The sequence below is a fragment of the Gorilla gorilla genome, chromosome 9 (assembly GCF_029281585.2).
Source record: "Gorilla gorilla gorilla isolate KB3781 chromosome 9, NHGRI_mGorGor1-v2.1_pri, whole genome shotgun sequence".
NCBI lineage: Eukaryota > Metazoa > Chordata > Mammalia > Primates > Hominidae > Gorilla > Gorilla gorilla.
The window spans coordinates 22,733,850-22,752,500 of record NC_073233.2 but is presented as its reverse complement, the minus strand read 5'-3'; the positions used below and the strand labels follow the sequence as shown (position 1 = coordinate 22,752,500).

General features: G+C 33.9%; 1 protein-coding gene across 15 annotated transcripts in view; it reads left to right on the top strand.

The window, feature by feature from the left end:
* The window catches only part of SOX6 (SRY-box transcription factor 6), a 641,322-nt gene that overhangs the window by 260,671 nt on the left and 362,000 nt on the right, over positions 1 to 18,651 (top strand). For all 15 annotated transcript variants that reach the window (XM_055355890.2, XM_063710998.1, XM_063710997.1 and 12 more), the window contains one exon: positions 11,713 to 11,953. In XM_055355890.2, the coding sequence (XP_055211865.1) occupies positions 11,713 to 11,953 (241 nt within the window). The remainder of the gene's footprint in view (positions 1 to 11,712; positions 11,954 to 18,651) is intronic.

Sequence of the window (18,651 nt, the reverse complement as noted above, 5' to 3'; positions counted from 1 at the left end):
CCTCTCAGCCTTGTGTGTCAGTAGCTTTAACTACTTCCTCAACCAATTTTGTTGTCAAATTGCCCAGAATGAGAGTTAAATGGATTGGTTAGAGAATTACCTGCTCTGTGTTTCTCTCTCTTTTTTAAAGTTGTTAACTAGTAATTACATATCTCAAACTCTAGAAGTACACAGAAAAGAAAAAGATAGCAAATCCTTTTACTAAGCTCTGATTAAATGAGTATTTAGAATATCTAACCAGAATATTCAAAATAAAATTCTACAGGAATGGTATAAATTAGTAAAGAATAATTCAGATAATAATTGAAAATAGTTAATAATTTATTTAATTTAGATTTCAGACACTTTTAATTCTAATAGCATCTGCCCTGGCATTAGACCAACCTGAGTTGAAATTTTGCTCTCTGTATTTACTAGGTATGACCTTAAGCAAGTTTTCATTTTTTATTGTTTTAGTAAACAGTTTTGTGCCTTGGCTTTCTTATCAGTAAACAGGGATAATGTCATTATTTAACTTCTAGAGTTGCTCTGAGAACTAAATGAAATAATACATGTAGCAGTGCTTAGCACAGTGCCTGCCTGGTACTTTCTAAGCATCTAGTAAAAATTATCTGTGTATCTTTTCAACCATCTCTTCAACATCCATCCATCCATCCATCCATCCATCCATCCATCCATCCATCCATCCATCATCTGTCCATTGGTTCATTCATTTATCCATCTTTTTTTATGTTTCTGACAACATAAATTGATTATTTTGGGAGGCTTTCTTTGCCAGGGAATATGCAGAACTTTTAAAATATGAGATGAATTTATTGTCCAGAGTGTGTGCAAAGAGGAGACACCCCCAGAAACCAGTTTAAGTCCTTTTTCATGGCTACTTTTTTCTGGTTGAAGATAATACCCTAAATTTATTTCTGCCTACTAATTCAATAATATTTAAATAATTGGGAAGTATTTACTGAGTGTTTCTTTTCACAAAACATTGTTCTAGGTATTGTGGGAATGCAGAGAAAGCTAGGATTTTGTTCTTACCCTTGAGAAGTTTGTAATGCGGTTGGGGTTACTTAGAAAATATAATGATATTATACATTTTTAAAAGATTATGTGAGGTAATATCCATTAAGTGTTGAATGAGTGATATAAAAAGTAATTTCTCACAGATCTTATTAGAGGTGTTTAGAAGAGGGGTAGATCATAGTTACCTGGAATAGTCTCAGTTGGTTTCCTAACAATAAGAAAGGAAAGTGAGGAAAATAGGGAGAGACAGGCATAGCAAAGGCTAGGAGGCAACAATAAGTGAAGTTTGACTGGTGAAGATAAATGTATAAAGATTGGTTGTATCTGGATGGAGGGCCTCAAGTGCCAGGGTCAGGAGTTTGGACTTTATTTTGTCATCGGGGGAGAGCCACTGATGTTTTTTGATCAAGAGAGTGGCCTGATGAAGGGAGTAGCAGTTAAGATTGATTTGGTGGAGGAGATACTAAAATAGAGAAAGTAGTTTAGGGTCTGTTGTAAGAGTTTAGGTATGAGGTGTGAAAAAGCCCTGTGCTAAGGTGATTATAAGTATGGTAAGAGAGATGAGCATAAGAAACATTAAAGAATAGCTGATGGAGCTTCATGACTGGCTGGCATTGAGAAGCAAGGATAAAAATGAGGAGGTGGATAGAGTGTTCATGTTTTGAACCTTGATGATTCTGACAGTGGTACTCTTCTGGGTGTGGATGAATGAGGGGAGGTATTGAGGAAAATAGTGATGAATCTAGTTTTAAGGTGTTTAATATGAAATTGCAGAGCATATCTTGGTATAAATACTTCACAGTCATTTGAGGACTGTTGGATTTCTGGGAGATGAGAGAGTTTAGTGTTGGGGATATGGATATAATAATCTTATGACTTAATGAGATGCTTGATAAAAACAGTATAGAGAAATAATAATGTTTAGATTGGCAGTATTAACATGGAGTGGTATTTTCTGTGATTATCTATTCACTTTAATTTAAAACAATAAGCTATTTGCCTATCTCTCCCTCTCTGCCTTTTCCTCCCTCTTTCCCATAGTATTGATTGTCTACGATGTGTTGTGCACTGTGCTGGGCACTGGGGATCCAGCAATGAACAAGACAGACGATCCCTGTCCTCATGAAATATACAGAATTAACTTGTTTTTTAATTAAACAAAATATTTTAATGAGTTCTCCTTTTACCCATTTACCATGAGCTTATGCTATGTAAGCATTTATCTCCCAGGGTCTGAAAGACGTTCTCTGACAAGAAGTTTCCTTTTCTTCCTCTCGTTGATACTTTTTTATTTTAGTATATTGTAATAAATACTCTGTAGGAGTATAATTTCAGAAATTGATTAAATTACTCATCATCGAAGTTTAGGAAATACTGATTGCAATCCCCTTTGCCTGGGAGGTTTTTATTGTGCTGAGCTTATAAGAAGTGTCTCTTGGAAAAAATTGTATTATATTATTTGAAAGTTCTAAGAGCAAGGAAAAAGATGTTTTTCTAAAACCGTCTTATTTCTTACACCCAGACACTTCTCTTAATGATGTTAAGTTTATCTCAAATCAAAATAAAATGTGCAGCTAGAGACTGGACTTCCCCTTTCTCCTGTTGCTTGCTATCCTTGTTTTCCTTCTGATTTAGCCACCGATGTTCAACCAATGTCTTCATCTCATTCTTTCCTCTACTCCTTCGTAATAAAATAGAGGAATAGAGAAAGAGGAACACAATGCAAGACTGAGGAACACCAGTTGAGACTGATACCAGATGAAAGCATTATTCTAATGTCTGGATTTGTATTCTAAGATTCAAGCTCAGGAGAGCCTATGCTCTTGATGAGCCTCAATTCATTTCACTGTCACCCTGGTGTAGTCAGTGCCTCCCCCTTTTTTGCTAAACTGGTCTATTTTTGTGTTAAATGATCATAACTGATGTTATTTAGAACAGAAGTATTTGTTCTAAAATTGGAATGGAATATTAGGCATATCAGGCATTAGCTATAGGAAATATTTCAAAAATGAAATGGTTAAAATGGAAATATCAGTCATTAGCTGTAGGAAATATTGGTAAAATGGCATATCAGGCATATGGTAAAAATGGAATGTCAGGCATATCAGGCATTAGCTGTAGGAAATATTTTCTTTCTTGCTTGCTTTCCCTTCCTTCCCTTCCCTTCCTTCCTTCCTTCCTTCCTTCCTTCCTTCCTTCCTTCCTTCCTTCCTTCTTCCTTCCTTCCTTCCTTCCTTCCTTCCTTCCTTCCTTCCTTCCTTCCTTCCTCCCTCCCTCTCTTTCTTCTGTTTTCTTTCCTCTTCTTATTTATTTATTTATTTTTTTGACAGAGCCTTGCTCTGTCACCCAGGCTAGAGTGCAATGGCACGCTCTTGGCTCACTGCAACCTCCACCTCCCAGGTTCAAGCAATTCTCCTGCCTCAACTTCCTGCAGAGCTGGGATTACAGGCGCGCACCGCCATGGGTGGCTAATTTTCATATTTTTAGTAGATACAGGGTTTCACCTTGTTGGCCAGGCTGGTCTCAAACTCCTGACCTCAAGTGATCCACCTGCCTTAGCTTCCCAAAGTGCTGGGATTACAGGCATGAGCCACCTCACCTGGCTTAGCTGTAGGACATATTTTCTGATAAAAATGACATTATTGATGGAAAAAGCCCCTATATTTAGAGTATTTGGAGAATGATTAGAGTTTTTGCTGTATTAGAAGGAATGACATAAATTTGAATGTCTTAAATCTTGAGTTAGTTATGAAATAAAATCACTTTTCTAAGAGAGCTTTTAAAATGCAGTTTGTTTGGAGCATTATCTATATTAATTATATTCATTTTAATTTGTATCTTAGGAATCTTTGGAGTGCGGGAGAACCATGTCAAATTTTCAGTCCTTTAATATTAATTTAGCTTCAGGTTACTGAGATCACTTTGGTAGTGAGCCAATATGGTCACCAAATTTGGATGAGAATTCTAGATGCTGAGTGTCTGAAAAACAGTTGTGAATATGTGTCCTATGCTTGGTTATTTTTCTAAAGTTGTGTAGAGATATTAAATCACTTTCATGAGATGAATTTTCAACATCAAAAATATAAGCTACTTTAGAAGACGAAAACGAAGCATGACTCTCTGTTAAAGAAAAATTAAGACAAAAGCTTTTGAAGTTGGATCCTGCCTGTCCTTTTCAACCTTCAGGAAGGTTGCTAGGCTAGAAAGACATCTCTAAAAACAAAGTTTTTATAATGGAAAATGCGCTGACATACCCTTTAATGATATAGGTTCAAATGGCAGTGATATAATTTGTAGGTCTTTGTGCTTAGAAATGTCTGGAAAGTTGTAGTGCTCGTATTAATATTTGTAGTCACTTTTTATGAATTAGTATTTCTTGTTGTTTTTCATTTTTATTTAATTTAAGATGAATAAATCTTATTATTAAATAACATGAAGATTGCATCATAGCCTTCAGGATTAAAATGCACTCCTTTTTTGGGGAAGAAGATAGATGTGTTTACTCTGTTGAAAATTTAGATTTGATTTTTTGTTTTCTTCATGGTAATTATGTTTGCACTTTGCTGATCACTAGTTGTGCATTATTACAATGGAAGGTGACAATTTGATTGTCTTCAATTGGAGAGACAAGTAATTTTATATTCACTAAGCTGTCAGGTAACACTAACTCACAGTACTAAGAGCTCCTGGCAATGCAGCTTGGCACCTATATTTAACTGCTTTGATGCTTGTGTAACCTCTGCTGAATCAGAAATACTTTGCCTGCTGGAAATGATTTTCAGGCTTGTACAATGAGGTTTTCATTAAGTAGACAAACTGAAAATGAACTGCAAAGCCATGGTTGTTTTTCTCCTCCCCTTTTACTTTCTCCCCTTTTTTCCCCTCCCCTTCCCCTCCCTTTCTACTCTCACTCCCTTCCTCCCTCCCTCTTCTTTCTCTTCTTCTTGTCTGTCTTTGAATAGGAACCTGAAATTTACACCTTATTTCATCACATGAAAGAGTGGACTTGGTAGATTGCCTTATTTAGCTAAAGGAGAACCTCAGAGATTAGCTTCTTTATATAAATTTGTTCAGTGTTTGTGTGAATTTTCATATTTTGAAACAATCTAAAGTATCAATATTCATTTTTCTCTTTTTTTCTGGAAATATTGAAGAGGGAAATTCGAGTTAAGGATGGAAAAGTATACAGTGACAATTTCCTACACTTTGTCTCTGAGAAGTTATTGTTCTGGTTTATGATTTTTATTAATATAATTGGATAAGATATCTTGTACTTGGGCTTCCATATTAATGGGCCAGTTTCACGCTGACAGAGAGATGTCTGTTTATTCACTTAAAAAATTGTAGTTCTCATTTTATATGAAGAGGAAATTCAAAGTGAACTTACATAAATAAATTCATTCTGCTATTATTTTAGACAGCTTTCTTTCACTCCAGCCACACAGAGGTCTTTCGTTGAGCTATAAAGTCATTGTGCTAGATTAAAACCCTCTAAGTTAGTGTATATTTATAGTAGCCATTGTTAGGTTTTACTCTTATTGTTAAGTCACTGAATTTATTTATAAAATCTGGGCCTGGCTTTCTAAAGCAAAAATTCCAAAAAGTTATTGGTAGATAAACTGTGAGAAAACCATATTATTTATATCAAGCAAAAAGTATAGATAGAGGTTACATGAAGTCAAGTTGTTTTGATCCCAGGAAGAAACCAGATACTCAGGGACACTTAATAATTATAGGTTTTCCATAGGCAGTCAGTCAGCAGGCCAGTCATTAGGCTGGCTGCCTGTCTCTTCCAGCAGATACTAACCAATTAGACGGAGGTAGTTACGTGATGTAACATTATCAGGAAAAACAATTCATGAGTCAAAGCATTCCAAGACATATGAGCTCTAGTCCAAAGAACAGTCTTAAGCTACATAAAGTGACAGCAATATTGTCAGCTAAATATAAACTCTAGAAACACAAACTTTGATGACTTAAGAAGAATCTGTTCCAGGTAGTTCTTGTTTTGTAAGCAGCTCAGAGGGCCTTTGGAGACAATTTTGGTGCTTTGCTGTGAAAAATTGGACCCTTAGAAAAGTCAGAATCCATTAATTTAAGCACTTTCTTAGACACACTTCAAGGGCTTCAAATGTATTTCATTTACCTCATCTCCATTGATTTGACAGCTAATTCTAATCAGCGAGTTTTCTTCTAATAGTTATTGTCCTCATGTGTTACCATATCTGTTCTGAAAGTGCTGCTACAAACTCTAGAAGATAGGTTTATAACTTTCCAAGGTAATTCTGAAAACAGTTACCTTCTTTTCACCTGAATTTTCTTAATTACTTAATGGAAGAAATAGAAAAATCTGGCAGAAGCAGAGGGAAGTTTGGAGGTGGATTGGGGGAGAGGAGGTGGTGGTGTTGTATAAAGTAATACAAATAATTAGTAAGCACCTTCCGACTTTACTGGAATGAATTGAGGAATGTTTTAAAAGGAATGTCTTCATTTTAATGTCTAGAATTAGGGTGTACCATGCCATCCTCCCTTCCCCAAGATCCTTGAATGTGGAAATTAGAGATAGAAGAAGAGGGTTTTAAAATCATTCTTTGCCCTAGGCTGGGTGGACTGGTGTCCTTTGTAGAGGTTCCTGGGTATTGTGCATTTTGGCAACTAAACATATCTGTTACTCATGCTCCTTAAGATGAGAGGCACTGTGATATATTTTTGGAAAATTAGTTGTTTATTTATCAATATCAGCTCAAGTACAGCATTATATTAACAGTGAATTATCTGACTGAAAATGAGTCTACCTTGGTAGCCTGGGGCTGAGCTGCAAAAATAAATGGGAATGTTAGCCTGAAGTTTTAATTTTTTTGAATAAGTAGAACAACTCTTAAAATGTTGCTTTATGTTAAAAACAGGACTTCTTTTGAATAAATGTAACACACCTGGAAAGTGAATGCCATTTGATAATAATCATAAAAATAATGGAAATATTTTCAAAAATTCAGTTAAATATATTGCTATGATGAATTCAGTGGCTCTTTTTGATAATTATGTAAGCTTCAAATGACAGTTTTGAAAGATGGATACTTTTCAAGCTATAATTAAAAAAATGTAATTTTGAGTGATTATGTCTTATGAGAAAGTTTAAAAGTTTGAAGTTGTTTAAAAATAATCCTGACTTTAAACACATAAAAATAACTGTTTTTAAAGAATAATGTCAAATCAGAAAAGTTCTAGAAAATATGATATTCTGAGATAGAGGACTTAATGTGCACATATCCAGCATTCTCATCATTTTATAAAGTCTTGGGCCAACTAATTTTGATTTATTGTTGCAGAACAGAAAACAAATTTACTGTCTGAGTAAGTTTGTAGTAGGCCAAACATTCAGACTTTGTACTGGTGTTTTGGAGTAAAATAATTATGACCTTTCTAGAGGTGTTTGTACTGACTTCCTAGAGAACATTCTCAGTAACTGGAGGCTTTATCTCCAGCAATCTCATTTCCAAAAGTCCTAAGCCCGAAGTTCTTCCCAATGGCCTGGCATCCTGGGAGTTCACTTGATTGTTGGGCAGAGACATTTCAAACTCAGGGAACATATGATGGGAATTTAGTTTTATGTGTCCCAAAGATATATAATTCTCTTTGAAGGTTTTACTTGATAATAGTTATGCCCCAGAAAACCATCTTGTTTAACCAATGTGATAAGTTGACAATGTAGTTTTTCTCTCTGATTATAATGTACTCTGTGTAGTCAATACACTGGTACCATGTGAGTGTAATTTCCTCTTTTATTTTATCTCCAATGCACTGTATTATAAATAAACAGTTAAAAAAAACACCAAACAAATCTGTTGCATCTCCTTTTAAGATTGTACCACTGTAGACACTTGTTCTAGTAAAGTAGAATTGGGCGCATTTGATTGCATTTAAATTTTTCATGCTTCAGCAGTTTGGCTGGGAGCACAGTAAAGAAAAATCCCATGAGCGAGGATAGTTTAGAATAATAGAACTTGATTTTGTGTATTATAGCGGCAACATTTGCGCTGCTTTAGTTAGGGTTGTGTCAGCACTTCCATTATAAACCCCTGTTTTCAGGGGGTATAACTAGGGAGATTTTTTTTAATACAAATTAAAAAAACAATTCATTTGAATGATTTTTAAGTTATAATAGTGCAAAAATAAAACAAAGTAAAGTCACATCGAAATTGACCATTTCCACAAGGATTTTGATTTTCTTTTACTTATTAGTTATATAAGGCAGCAGCTAAAGTAAGGTGCTGTCTTAATATGTTGGGGATGAAAATTTTTGCAATGGAAAATTACTGACTGAGCATTAAAATAAATGTAAGCATTCCACATGACATTTTAAAACACTGAAACATGGGTATATTTGATTTATGAGTTTCTAAAGGAGAGTAACTATGGTACAGTGGTTATAGTAAAGGCATTACCAAAAGTCAAGTGCCATTGAAGCTTCTAGAATACAGTTTGGTTGGTTGAGTAAAATGTTTTAAAGGGGAAAGCTAAAGAAATGAATGAGATGTCATCAGGATTATTTAATAAAGTATTTATGCAAAAAATCAGTGAATCAGATCTAATAATCAGCAAATCTAAAGTTTATTTAATAAACTGCCTTAAAAACAATTTGTGCACATTTTATAACAAAACTCAAAACTGCCACCCAAAACAAAAATCAACAACAAGACCAAATGTAAAAAAAAGATGTAAACAAAAAAACCCCAACAATTCTACCAAAAGGAATTGCTCAAGGAAATACCTTACTAAAAACAAAACCCATCTTTTTCGCCACTAGCAATGCATTTGAGAACTATAATAAAGTAAAAACAAGAAATTATATGATTTGGAAAAGTATTTTTGGAACAAAAAAATGTTAATTCCTTTGCTAAGGAAAGGGATTTCAAAATTGAGTGTGTTTTTCTTGATTGTTAACCGTTGTTGTCCTACCTCCCCTGTCTCCTTTTCCTCTAACGATAGTGTGAACTGAGAATGAACACTCAGATTTAATATTGCTTTTTTTGGCAGCTTGTGTTTTATTTGCAACCTTGATACACATATGTATTTGTAGATGCAAAATAAAAGACAAATTGTGAGATGTTATAAATAGGTAGCATTCCTGAATGGCCACTGGAGGAATCACCAGAAGACTGTTGATGAAGTAGAGGTGAAGCCTTTCCTCACTAATTGTATTCAGCGTGTAATTTCTAAACTTCCCTCTGAATTTTGATTTTCAATTAACACTCCCCATTTGAAGATAATTTTCTATTTAATGTAATTGCAGGAAATAATTTATTGGCTGATTAAGACTGAGGACCCAGCCTTCCTTAAGAAAACATTCTAACAAACCATCCTTTAAACTCAACTCATAGATTTAGTCTATTTTTACAGCTGCAGAGTTGTATTTAATTAGGATTGTGCACTATTGTTCACTGGTGCAGTTTATAGTTGAAATTATTCTTAAGAGACTGTTTTCATTTTGAGTTTTGTCGTGATTAATTTAAACTAAAGCAACAATCATAGACATTGCTATTGGAAGGAGCCAATTCACTTTATAATAAGAGGATGTTTGTTGAGGAAACTAAAGTCACTCTGATTTTTGGATCATGACTTTCAATTGTATTGAACTATTTTAAAAAGCAGAAGTACATTCATTCTTTTGTTTTTAATGTGAATGATTATTGATATTGTCAGTATCTGAAATAGGAAATCACTCTTGTTTGTGGCAAGCTCTTGATAAACTTGCAGAACAATTATAATTTGCCTGGTTTTACTAATAGTAGTTATGGGGCCGGTAAAGTAAGCCATACAGCAATTCTTTTATACTAAGAAGCATCCATTGGCTACCATTTTTCATAATTGTGTATATGTTTGTTCATTTGTTATTATTGATATAAATTGATCAAGAATATATCTGATTTATTGATATAGCACTCTTTAGAACATTTAATTCATTTCTTCTCAAAGAAATTATAGGCATTCTTTTGCATTCCCTTTCCCCCATTTTATTTTCTAGTATCAAATTTAATAGATACAATTTTTGTTATTTGTAGAATGATTATTATAAATTGGTATCAGCATTTTAATATGTTTCAAAGCACTTCAAAAGCCTGTAATACTTTTATTTTGAACTGTGCATAATTAGATTAGCTGATCTTATATTAATTTTTTTCACTGTAGGATACTAAATCTGAGCCCCCTCATTAATTGTGAGAAATTTAGCATTAGCTGTTAAATCCTATGTGAAACATGGGCTGCTACATAAAAACTACTGTTTAAATTGGAATTAACTTAATTATTTTTCTTTGCACTTGATATTTCCTTCACTGCAATATTCATGAAAGCGTGTGACAGATTTGTAAATTTAACTGTTAATCTCAGATTTCTAGACCCTTTAATCAGTATTTATTTGTCTGTAGAAACAGTACTAGCAAGTTAATGATTTGCTAATTTGAAAAATGCTCATGTGGTTTCCTATGTTAACTGATTTGTGCATTTTTTAAAAAATGGTATGAAATCAATTAATGTTAAATAGCAATTAAGGTGGAGATTTTATTCCTTTCATTACACAGCAGTTTTAGAGCTAAAGATGTAATAAACTAAAAACAATGTAAAGTTTTAGAAAAAATGCTCAATTCCCTCTTCTGTTAAGTTATACACTTTCAGTGGTTTTATTTTCTAACCATTTTGCCAAGAAATTCATCTTAATAAAATGATATTCTGAACATTTTGAAATTCTATTTAATAATCATGGTTTTCTGATTTTATATGAGAGCACAGAATGGAAACGTTGTCATGCAGAGTGTAGTCGATGTTTATTTGTGGGCATATAAATGAATGTTCAGTATTGTATTTGGAGGTTTTAAATCTTATGCACAGTAGGCATTTTACTATTTTCATGGTAAATGCTTCGAATCTTGTATGTACTTCCTAATATAAAATAGAGGTATAGCTATTTCAGATACTTAATTCAAATGCTACAAAATTGCCCTAAAACTAATCTAACAGTATCAGCCACTCAATCAATATGTCACTTAAAAGTTAAGTTACAACAATTGACTCATTTCAAAGGTCTTTTAAAAAGCTTTAGATGGCACTAAGTAGTGTTAGGCCCAGCCCTAATAATGCAAAGTGTAAACAAAGAAGTCAGGATCAGATTTGTTTAGGACTTTAATTATGAATTATTTACTCTCCTGATTATATTTTCCTACATATCCCCCTTCTTTTGCTCCTACATAAACCATAGGAGAAAGTTGGATAATTGTGCTTTCAAATCATCTTGCAAACTGACTCATTTGCCAGTTCATTGATTCATTTTTTTCCATTGCTAATTATCACCCTAAATACTTTCAAGAAGCTTATAATCTAGTTAAGAAAACTAGGAGGAAAAATATACACATACACACCCTGTCCATTATGAAAACTTACTCTGTAAAAAAATCATTAATGGATTGTAAGAGAGAAAATATGCAGTAATTACTGGGAAGAGGTTTGCTGAGTTAAAAGCAAGGAGGGAAAGAAGGACACATAAGCCAGGAGTTCTTTTTCAGGGGTTTAGAGTGGACCACAAATATCTCTAAAGTTAAATAACTTTCCTTCTTTCCTGAACTAGCCAAATGCAAGGATTGGTTTATGTTTTGTTATTGACAGCCATTTTTAATCCATTCTGTTTTCCTTCTGCAGAAGAATGTCTTCCAAGCAAGCCACCTCTCCATTTGCCTGTGCAGCTGATGGAGAGGATGCGATGACCCAGGATTTAACCTCAAGGGAAAAGGAAGAGGGCAGTGATCAACATGTGGCCTCCCATCTGCCTCTGCACCCCATAATGCACAACAAACCTCACTCTGAGGAGCTACCAACACTTGTCAATACCATTCAACAAGATGCTGACTGGGACAGCGTTCTGTCATCTCAGCAAAGAATGGTGAGCCTTTAAAATCTGACCACTGTCACTAAATGCATTCCTTAGAATGTCCTCATTATAAATAGATATTTTAGGGAAATAGATGACCTTAGAGTTATTTTTGTTTAGATCATGAAACAACTACCAGGTACATATTACTAAGATACTAATAACTGGATAAACTTGAAAAATGGTTTGTGATTTAGTGTATATATGTTTATTATTAGGTCAATGTGCCAGTAATATATTTTATCGATTGATTTTTGTGGGGGGATTGGTTATCTTATTCTATGAATCCATGAATTTAAGGTGGTTAACTTGGTAATATCATAAAATAGGTATGAGCAAATAAAGTATGCTTATGTATTAATATTGAAAAATTTAATTAAGCAAATACGTCTGTGTGAATGAGGTCATATGTTGAATACACCTTCAGTGAGAAAATGCAGGTATTTATCACTTTTAATGGTCATTCTTGACTTATAATAAAGCTTTTCTCACTTATGTGCTTATATATTAATTTCAAAAGGGCATGCAAACCTCGTGAGAATAAGTCAATCAGACTACAGGAGTTTTCTCAAAAAGTAGAAACCACATCAAATACATGCAGTGTATTAGCCAGCTTTCCCATGTTAAATTCCATCTCTAACCATCAGAACAGAAACCATAGTCAGTGACATTAATTATCTAGTTCAAAGCAAAAATATTCAATTTTTTTAGCATCTAGAAGAGATTAAAATGTTAATATATTTTATTAGATTAGAAGTTTTAAACCCCATTTTGCATTTCTTAATTTTTGGCTAACAAAAATTAAGTTAATGAAAATTATTTTAAGTGGGCACTGAGAAAATTTTTATTTCTTAACAAAAATAAGGTAATATTTACAATGCCTTTACTACTACTAACACACATTTAAATTCTTATTCAATGCTTAATGTCTCAGAGACTTAATTCAATAATTTATGAAGGCAGACATTTTTCTTTTTCAGATGATTTTGCAGACACAGTCAATGCTCTGAAACAGTAGGTGAGAAGCAGAGGATTGAAAGGTAGTTTCTAGACTAATTTTAGTTTTGAAAGGGATCAAAATTGTACAATTCGATCCACTGGAAGATTTATTTTTCTTGAGTAGGAAGAAGGTAATAAAGCAAGTCTGTTTTTCTGATTGAACTTAAGTTGTTCATTTTAACACCTCCAAGGTGAAATAGATATCCAGTCACTGCCACTTGCATATTGGCAAGATAATGGAGCGATGTTTCATTTTTATTTAAACAAATATTTATTGAGTACCATCTATGTGCCAAGCATTCTATTAGGTGCTGACTATATAGTGGTGAACAAAGCAGACATGATGCACGCCTTCATGGAGTTTATAGTCTGGGAGAGGGAATAGAAATTAAATAAATATATACACAAATATATAATTAAAATGTGATGTTTGCTATGTGTGAGGAGAAAGAACAGAATGCTATGTGAGAACATAATGGGGCAAACCTAATTTAGAATAGATGGTTAGGAATGCCCTCACTGAGCCAAGGATGGTAAGAACTAACCAGGTAGAATGGAACAAAGAGTAAAACTGCAGAGGGAACAGCATGTATGAAGTATTTGAAGTGAGAAAGTTACTGCTTAATTTCAGAAAGTAAAAGATGGCCTTCATCGCTGAAGAGTTATGAAGAAGGATGCAATATAGGATAAGATATAGTTGGAGAGATTGGTAGGGGCTATATCAAACAGGACCTTGGAGATAACATTATGGATGTGAGATTTGATCTAAGTTCAATGGAAAACGTTTGAAGCATTCAAAAACATTTCAAACAGATAAATTCTGGCTGTGGTATAATGAATGGATGGGAGAGAGACAAGAGTGAAAGAAGGAGGACCCACTGGGAGTCTATTTCAGAAGTCTAGGTGAGAGATGAATGGCTTGGATTAGTGTAAAGGAAGAGTGGCTAGAGAGAAAGGATGGGTTTAAGATATATTTTGGCTTTTATGCCAAATCTAGTCATAGACAAATAAAAATAACTGGACTGGAAAATATGGGTAGAAGAAGAAATAATACAGTTCAAATTTTATTTCTTTGAGAACACTATACTTATTTTTCCTAGAAAAATTTTGTTTGTATCTTGATAAGTGCCAAGTTACTTTGGTGGGTTATTATCAAACTTTTATGATCTAAAATTTTGTCTTAAAATATATATTAATAATTTTGTTACCAAATTTATATTAAATGTGGTTTATGATAGTATAAAATAGTTTAATGGTACAAATAAGTTAAATATTAATGTAAAAGAAATCATACTTGCTAGACATGTTTTCAAACTTTCACTTTCTTTTGCTATCAAACATTGCTTTCCACTGGAGCCTTTGTGTATTCCGAATGACTAGAAGCCAAAATATTTTGTTTAAACTCCCACTCTATAGTATTTCCCAGCTGTGTACTTATATGGTGTAATAAAAGGATTTAACAAATGGGAAATAGCAGCTGCATTTGGAAATTCCCTTTGTGCTTCTTTTTCACTGGATAGATTCAATATTTTGTAACAACTGTAATATCAGACCTGTAATGACTTATACTGTAAGTACCATAACACTTACAGGAAAAAAAACAATAGAAGGATTTTAAGTTTCTGGGTAGACCTGCAAACCTACATATATTGTGTGTGTGTATGTGTGAGTGTGTGTTGGAGTGGGAGGACTCTGCTAATATAAAATTTAATAAACATTTTACCTCATTCTACTTTAAAATAAATATGAAGTCAAAAACATGTTTATGAAATCAAGTAAAACTTGTAGTTTTTTAATGGATCATATTCTGTACTTAGAGTCACAAAAAATAGTTGTGAAGAAATAAAACTTAAAAGAAAATATAAAAAATAACAATAATTTTTTCAGCACTTATACAGTTTCCATTGTTATTTACTTTCTGTAATGGCCCTCATGGCCCTCATTCATGAACTGTTAGAAACAAGCCCTAAAAGTTTCTTATCTCTTGGGTTCAGGAAGGGTTTTACTTTGAAATGTCATGACCACAGAGGAAGTTTTCTGTCAGAGAAGGTGAAGACAAAGCAAAGAAGCTCTACTAATTCCCACTTCCTGATTAGAAAAAAAATCTTTAAATGTGAAAATTCTGATTATTTTGAGGTGACACTGCAACAAAATATGAGACCACATAGGTTCAAACAAGAAAAATAATTTGTAATGGCGTAGCAAAGAATGAGAATAGAAATTTTAGAAATAGGATTTCAAGGACCAGTTTGAGATAAAAAGTTTTAGATTCTGATTTTAATCATAATTACCTATTTATACACACCAAATTGTTGAATTATAAATTTAATGTGCTATGTTAATTAGTGAGAGCCATTTGAAGGTTGGAAAGTTAGTGTAAATAAGATTCACTATCCTCTATCCACAACCGCTACCACTTTCATCATGGCACCCAGTGTGCCAATACCTTTTTTGCAGAGGAATGTTGACACTGTCCACTAAAATGTGCTTTTGTTCTCATTAGGACTGACTCATTAGGCTGGAATACATTCACATAATTTTTTTCATGGAAAAACATACAACATATTATTATTTTTGATGTTAATAAGCATGGAGAGGAATATTTTTGTGATAATGTTTCATGACCTGTATATGATATTGTGTATAATGATTATCTGCTAGATTGCAACTGTAGAAAGGACAGATAAACTTATATATTGTTGGTGATCTTGTCTGCAGATTACATACAATTTTTTGGTGCAAATTATGTATAGCTACTTGTATCAAACAGATAAATTGCAACATACATGTTATTTTGAGCCTTCCCTTCCTTACTTTTTTTTCTTTTGCTTTAGAGTATAATTTAGAAAGGAGTTATTATCATCACTGGATACCTGAGTGTATAGTACCTACTAAAGTTCCAGGCACAAGGACTAACTTGTGAATAATGTGGTTAACATCCCTGTTATCATAGAACTTAGAGTCTAGTAGTATGGCAGACAATAAAGAAGTCTTATAGAGTGAGACAATTTCAGACAATGATAAGTACTATGAAGAAAATTAAGTAAGAACATGTGATAGAGAATTACTGCTTTAAAAAGACTGGGGAAGTTATTTTTGAGGAGGTGACATTTGAGCTGAAATTGGAATAAAAAGAATCACTGTGCAAAGATTTGGGGAAGACACCCAGTCAGAGTGTATAATAAGTACAAAAGTCTTGTAGTTTGTATGTTTGAGAAACAGAAAACAACAGAGTGGCTGGTGAGGCAGAGAATGGTATGAAATGAAATCAGGGAGGCTGGCAGATTACAGATATTATAGAGTCTCATAGGCTACAGGGAGGTGTTTAAACTTTCTTTCAAGTGTAAGTAGAAGCCATTGGAAAATTTTAAGCAAGGGAGTAACATGATTTGATTTATGTTTTTAAAAGATCACATTGCCTGCTGTGTAGAGAGTGGACTGTGAGAGAGAACATCAGAAACAGGGACACCGATTAGGAAACCATTGCAGTAGTGCAGGTGAGAGTTTGATTGATGATAAGCGGAAGAGTGAACAGTTAGGGAGGTTATTCATTGAAGAGTTCTCAGAGATTCTGAAGAAGACAAAATTTACACAAAGGGTGGAGACAACGTTTTAAGTAATGTACATGTGGGCAGAAACATAGTCAAGAATGACAAGAAATGACATTGGTGAGACCAAGGAGAGGAGGGAAGCGAGTAGAAATGCTCTCAGCCAGAGAATGGGCCCAGGCGAGAGACAAGCTTTTTGCCTAAGAAGCAACTGTTAGTAGGTGGCTTCTGTGGTAGGCCATGGAGATGTGGGTAAGGCACCAACACTCTTATGAGATACAAAATGTGATGATTGTAAGTGGGAACTTATGTACATGTGTACACTTACACACATTCTTATATTGATACACATTTTGGCAAAAATATACATGTGGCTTTTAACTACTAGTCTAAGTAGGTAGAAATAACCATAGTGGACTATCAGCCCCAGAATATCTGAACTTCTTATTTTAGAGACCTACTTAAATTCCTCCAGGGAAGTTTTTATCTTCTAGAAAAGTTTTAAAATAAGTTTCCACCTTAAATAAAAGATGTCAATAATGCCCTTTGTTGTAATTTAATGAAAATAATGGTAGGCATGCTGAGATATTTCATAAATAACTATTGGGGAAAACACCTTCTTGCTTGCAAACAATTTCTACTCTCTGCTTCTCTAGCTTTCAGTCTCATGAAGTTGCTAATCAACTCTGGAGTGTTTTGTGTTTTTCACTTGGAGTCATAAAATTGCTGGTGTGGACTTTGTACCATTTCTGGGAATGGAGCTATTGTCATTACATGATAACAATCCAGGAATTTTTAGTGAGGATCTAATCTTCAGTCATGCTGTTATGACAGACTTTGAGAAGATTTCTAATCTTGTTATTTTAGAGAAGATTTTAAAAACTTGAATTGTTGCCAGTTTTTTGTAAGATTTTGTCATTTAAGATAGTAGGCAGCACCAAAATGAAATTTATTTCCCCACTTTTATTGAGACTGTACTTTAGAAAGTGTAGTGAAACCCACTCGTTCACTTGGTTCTAACTAGTGTATAGTCATAGTCATAACTCCTAAGGTAAGATTTATGTACACCTTTGTGATACCTTATTGGCCTATGAAGCACTGGAAAAAAGTCCATAAACCTGTAAGGTTTAGACTTCTTGAGACATTTAGTTACTACTTCTCTCATTTTTGGATTTTAGAAATTCATTCAATTTTAGTAAAGTTCAAGCCTAGATTTCTGTTAACACGTGAAAATGGCCATCCTTACCTTGAATCACTGAATAGTATTTTCTAGGAAGACTTATGGGAGATTTCCCAGTTCCTGTAACTTTGAAACTATATTTGCATACGGTACTATCTCTTTTTCAACCTGTTTCAGAAATTTAATGACAGAAATTTATTTAGAATTTGAACTAAAAAATAAAACATTTTATTGCATGGAATCTGGCAAAGCTCTTGCTGTGGGTAGTGAAATAGACAGCAAATGCTGTCTAGTGTTGACACATTGATTTCCTTTATATTTTTACACCCTGATAATGTGCACTGTCCTTTAGAAAAAGTATGTATTTTTAAAAGTTCCCCAAATCTAAATTGTTTAAATTAAACAAAGGGTTGCTGGTATGATACTTGGAAGTATCTCGATGTTTATGGAAATATAAATTATTTTTTCATGACTCTTAATTATATAATATGCCTTTCTAAGGATAATTTTTGGAAAAATTTTCTTTCTTACCTAGCATATTATTAAAACCTTCATCAAAAGTAGAGACATTAGGCTGGGCGTGGTGGCTCATACCTGTAATCCCAGCACTTTGGGAGGCTAAGGCAGGTGGATCACTTGAGGTCAGGAGTTTGAGACCAGCTTGGCCAACATGGTGAAACCCCATTTCTACTAAAAATACAAAAATTAGCCAGACGTGGTGGTGCGTGCCTGTGGTCCCAGCTACTCAGAAGGCTGAAGCAGGAGAATCGCTTGAACCTGGGAGATGGAGGTTGCAGTGAGCCGACATTGTGCCACTGCACTCCAGCCTGGGCGACAGAGCAAGACTCCGTCTCAAAAAAAAAAAAAAAAAAAGTAGAGACATTAACATGCTCTGGAATAGTTGGCTTTTTTCCCCCTTGGGCAAGAAGGAATCAGGTATGCATGCTGATTAACACACTCCAGTCATTAACATGTGATTATGT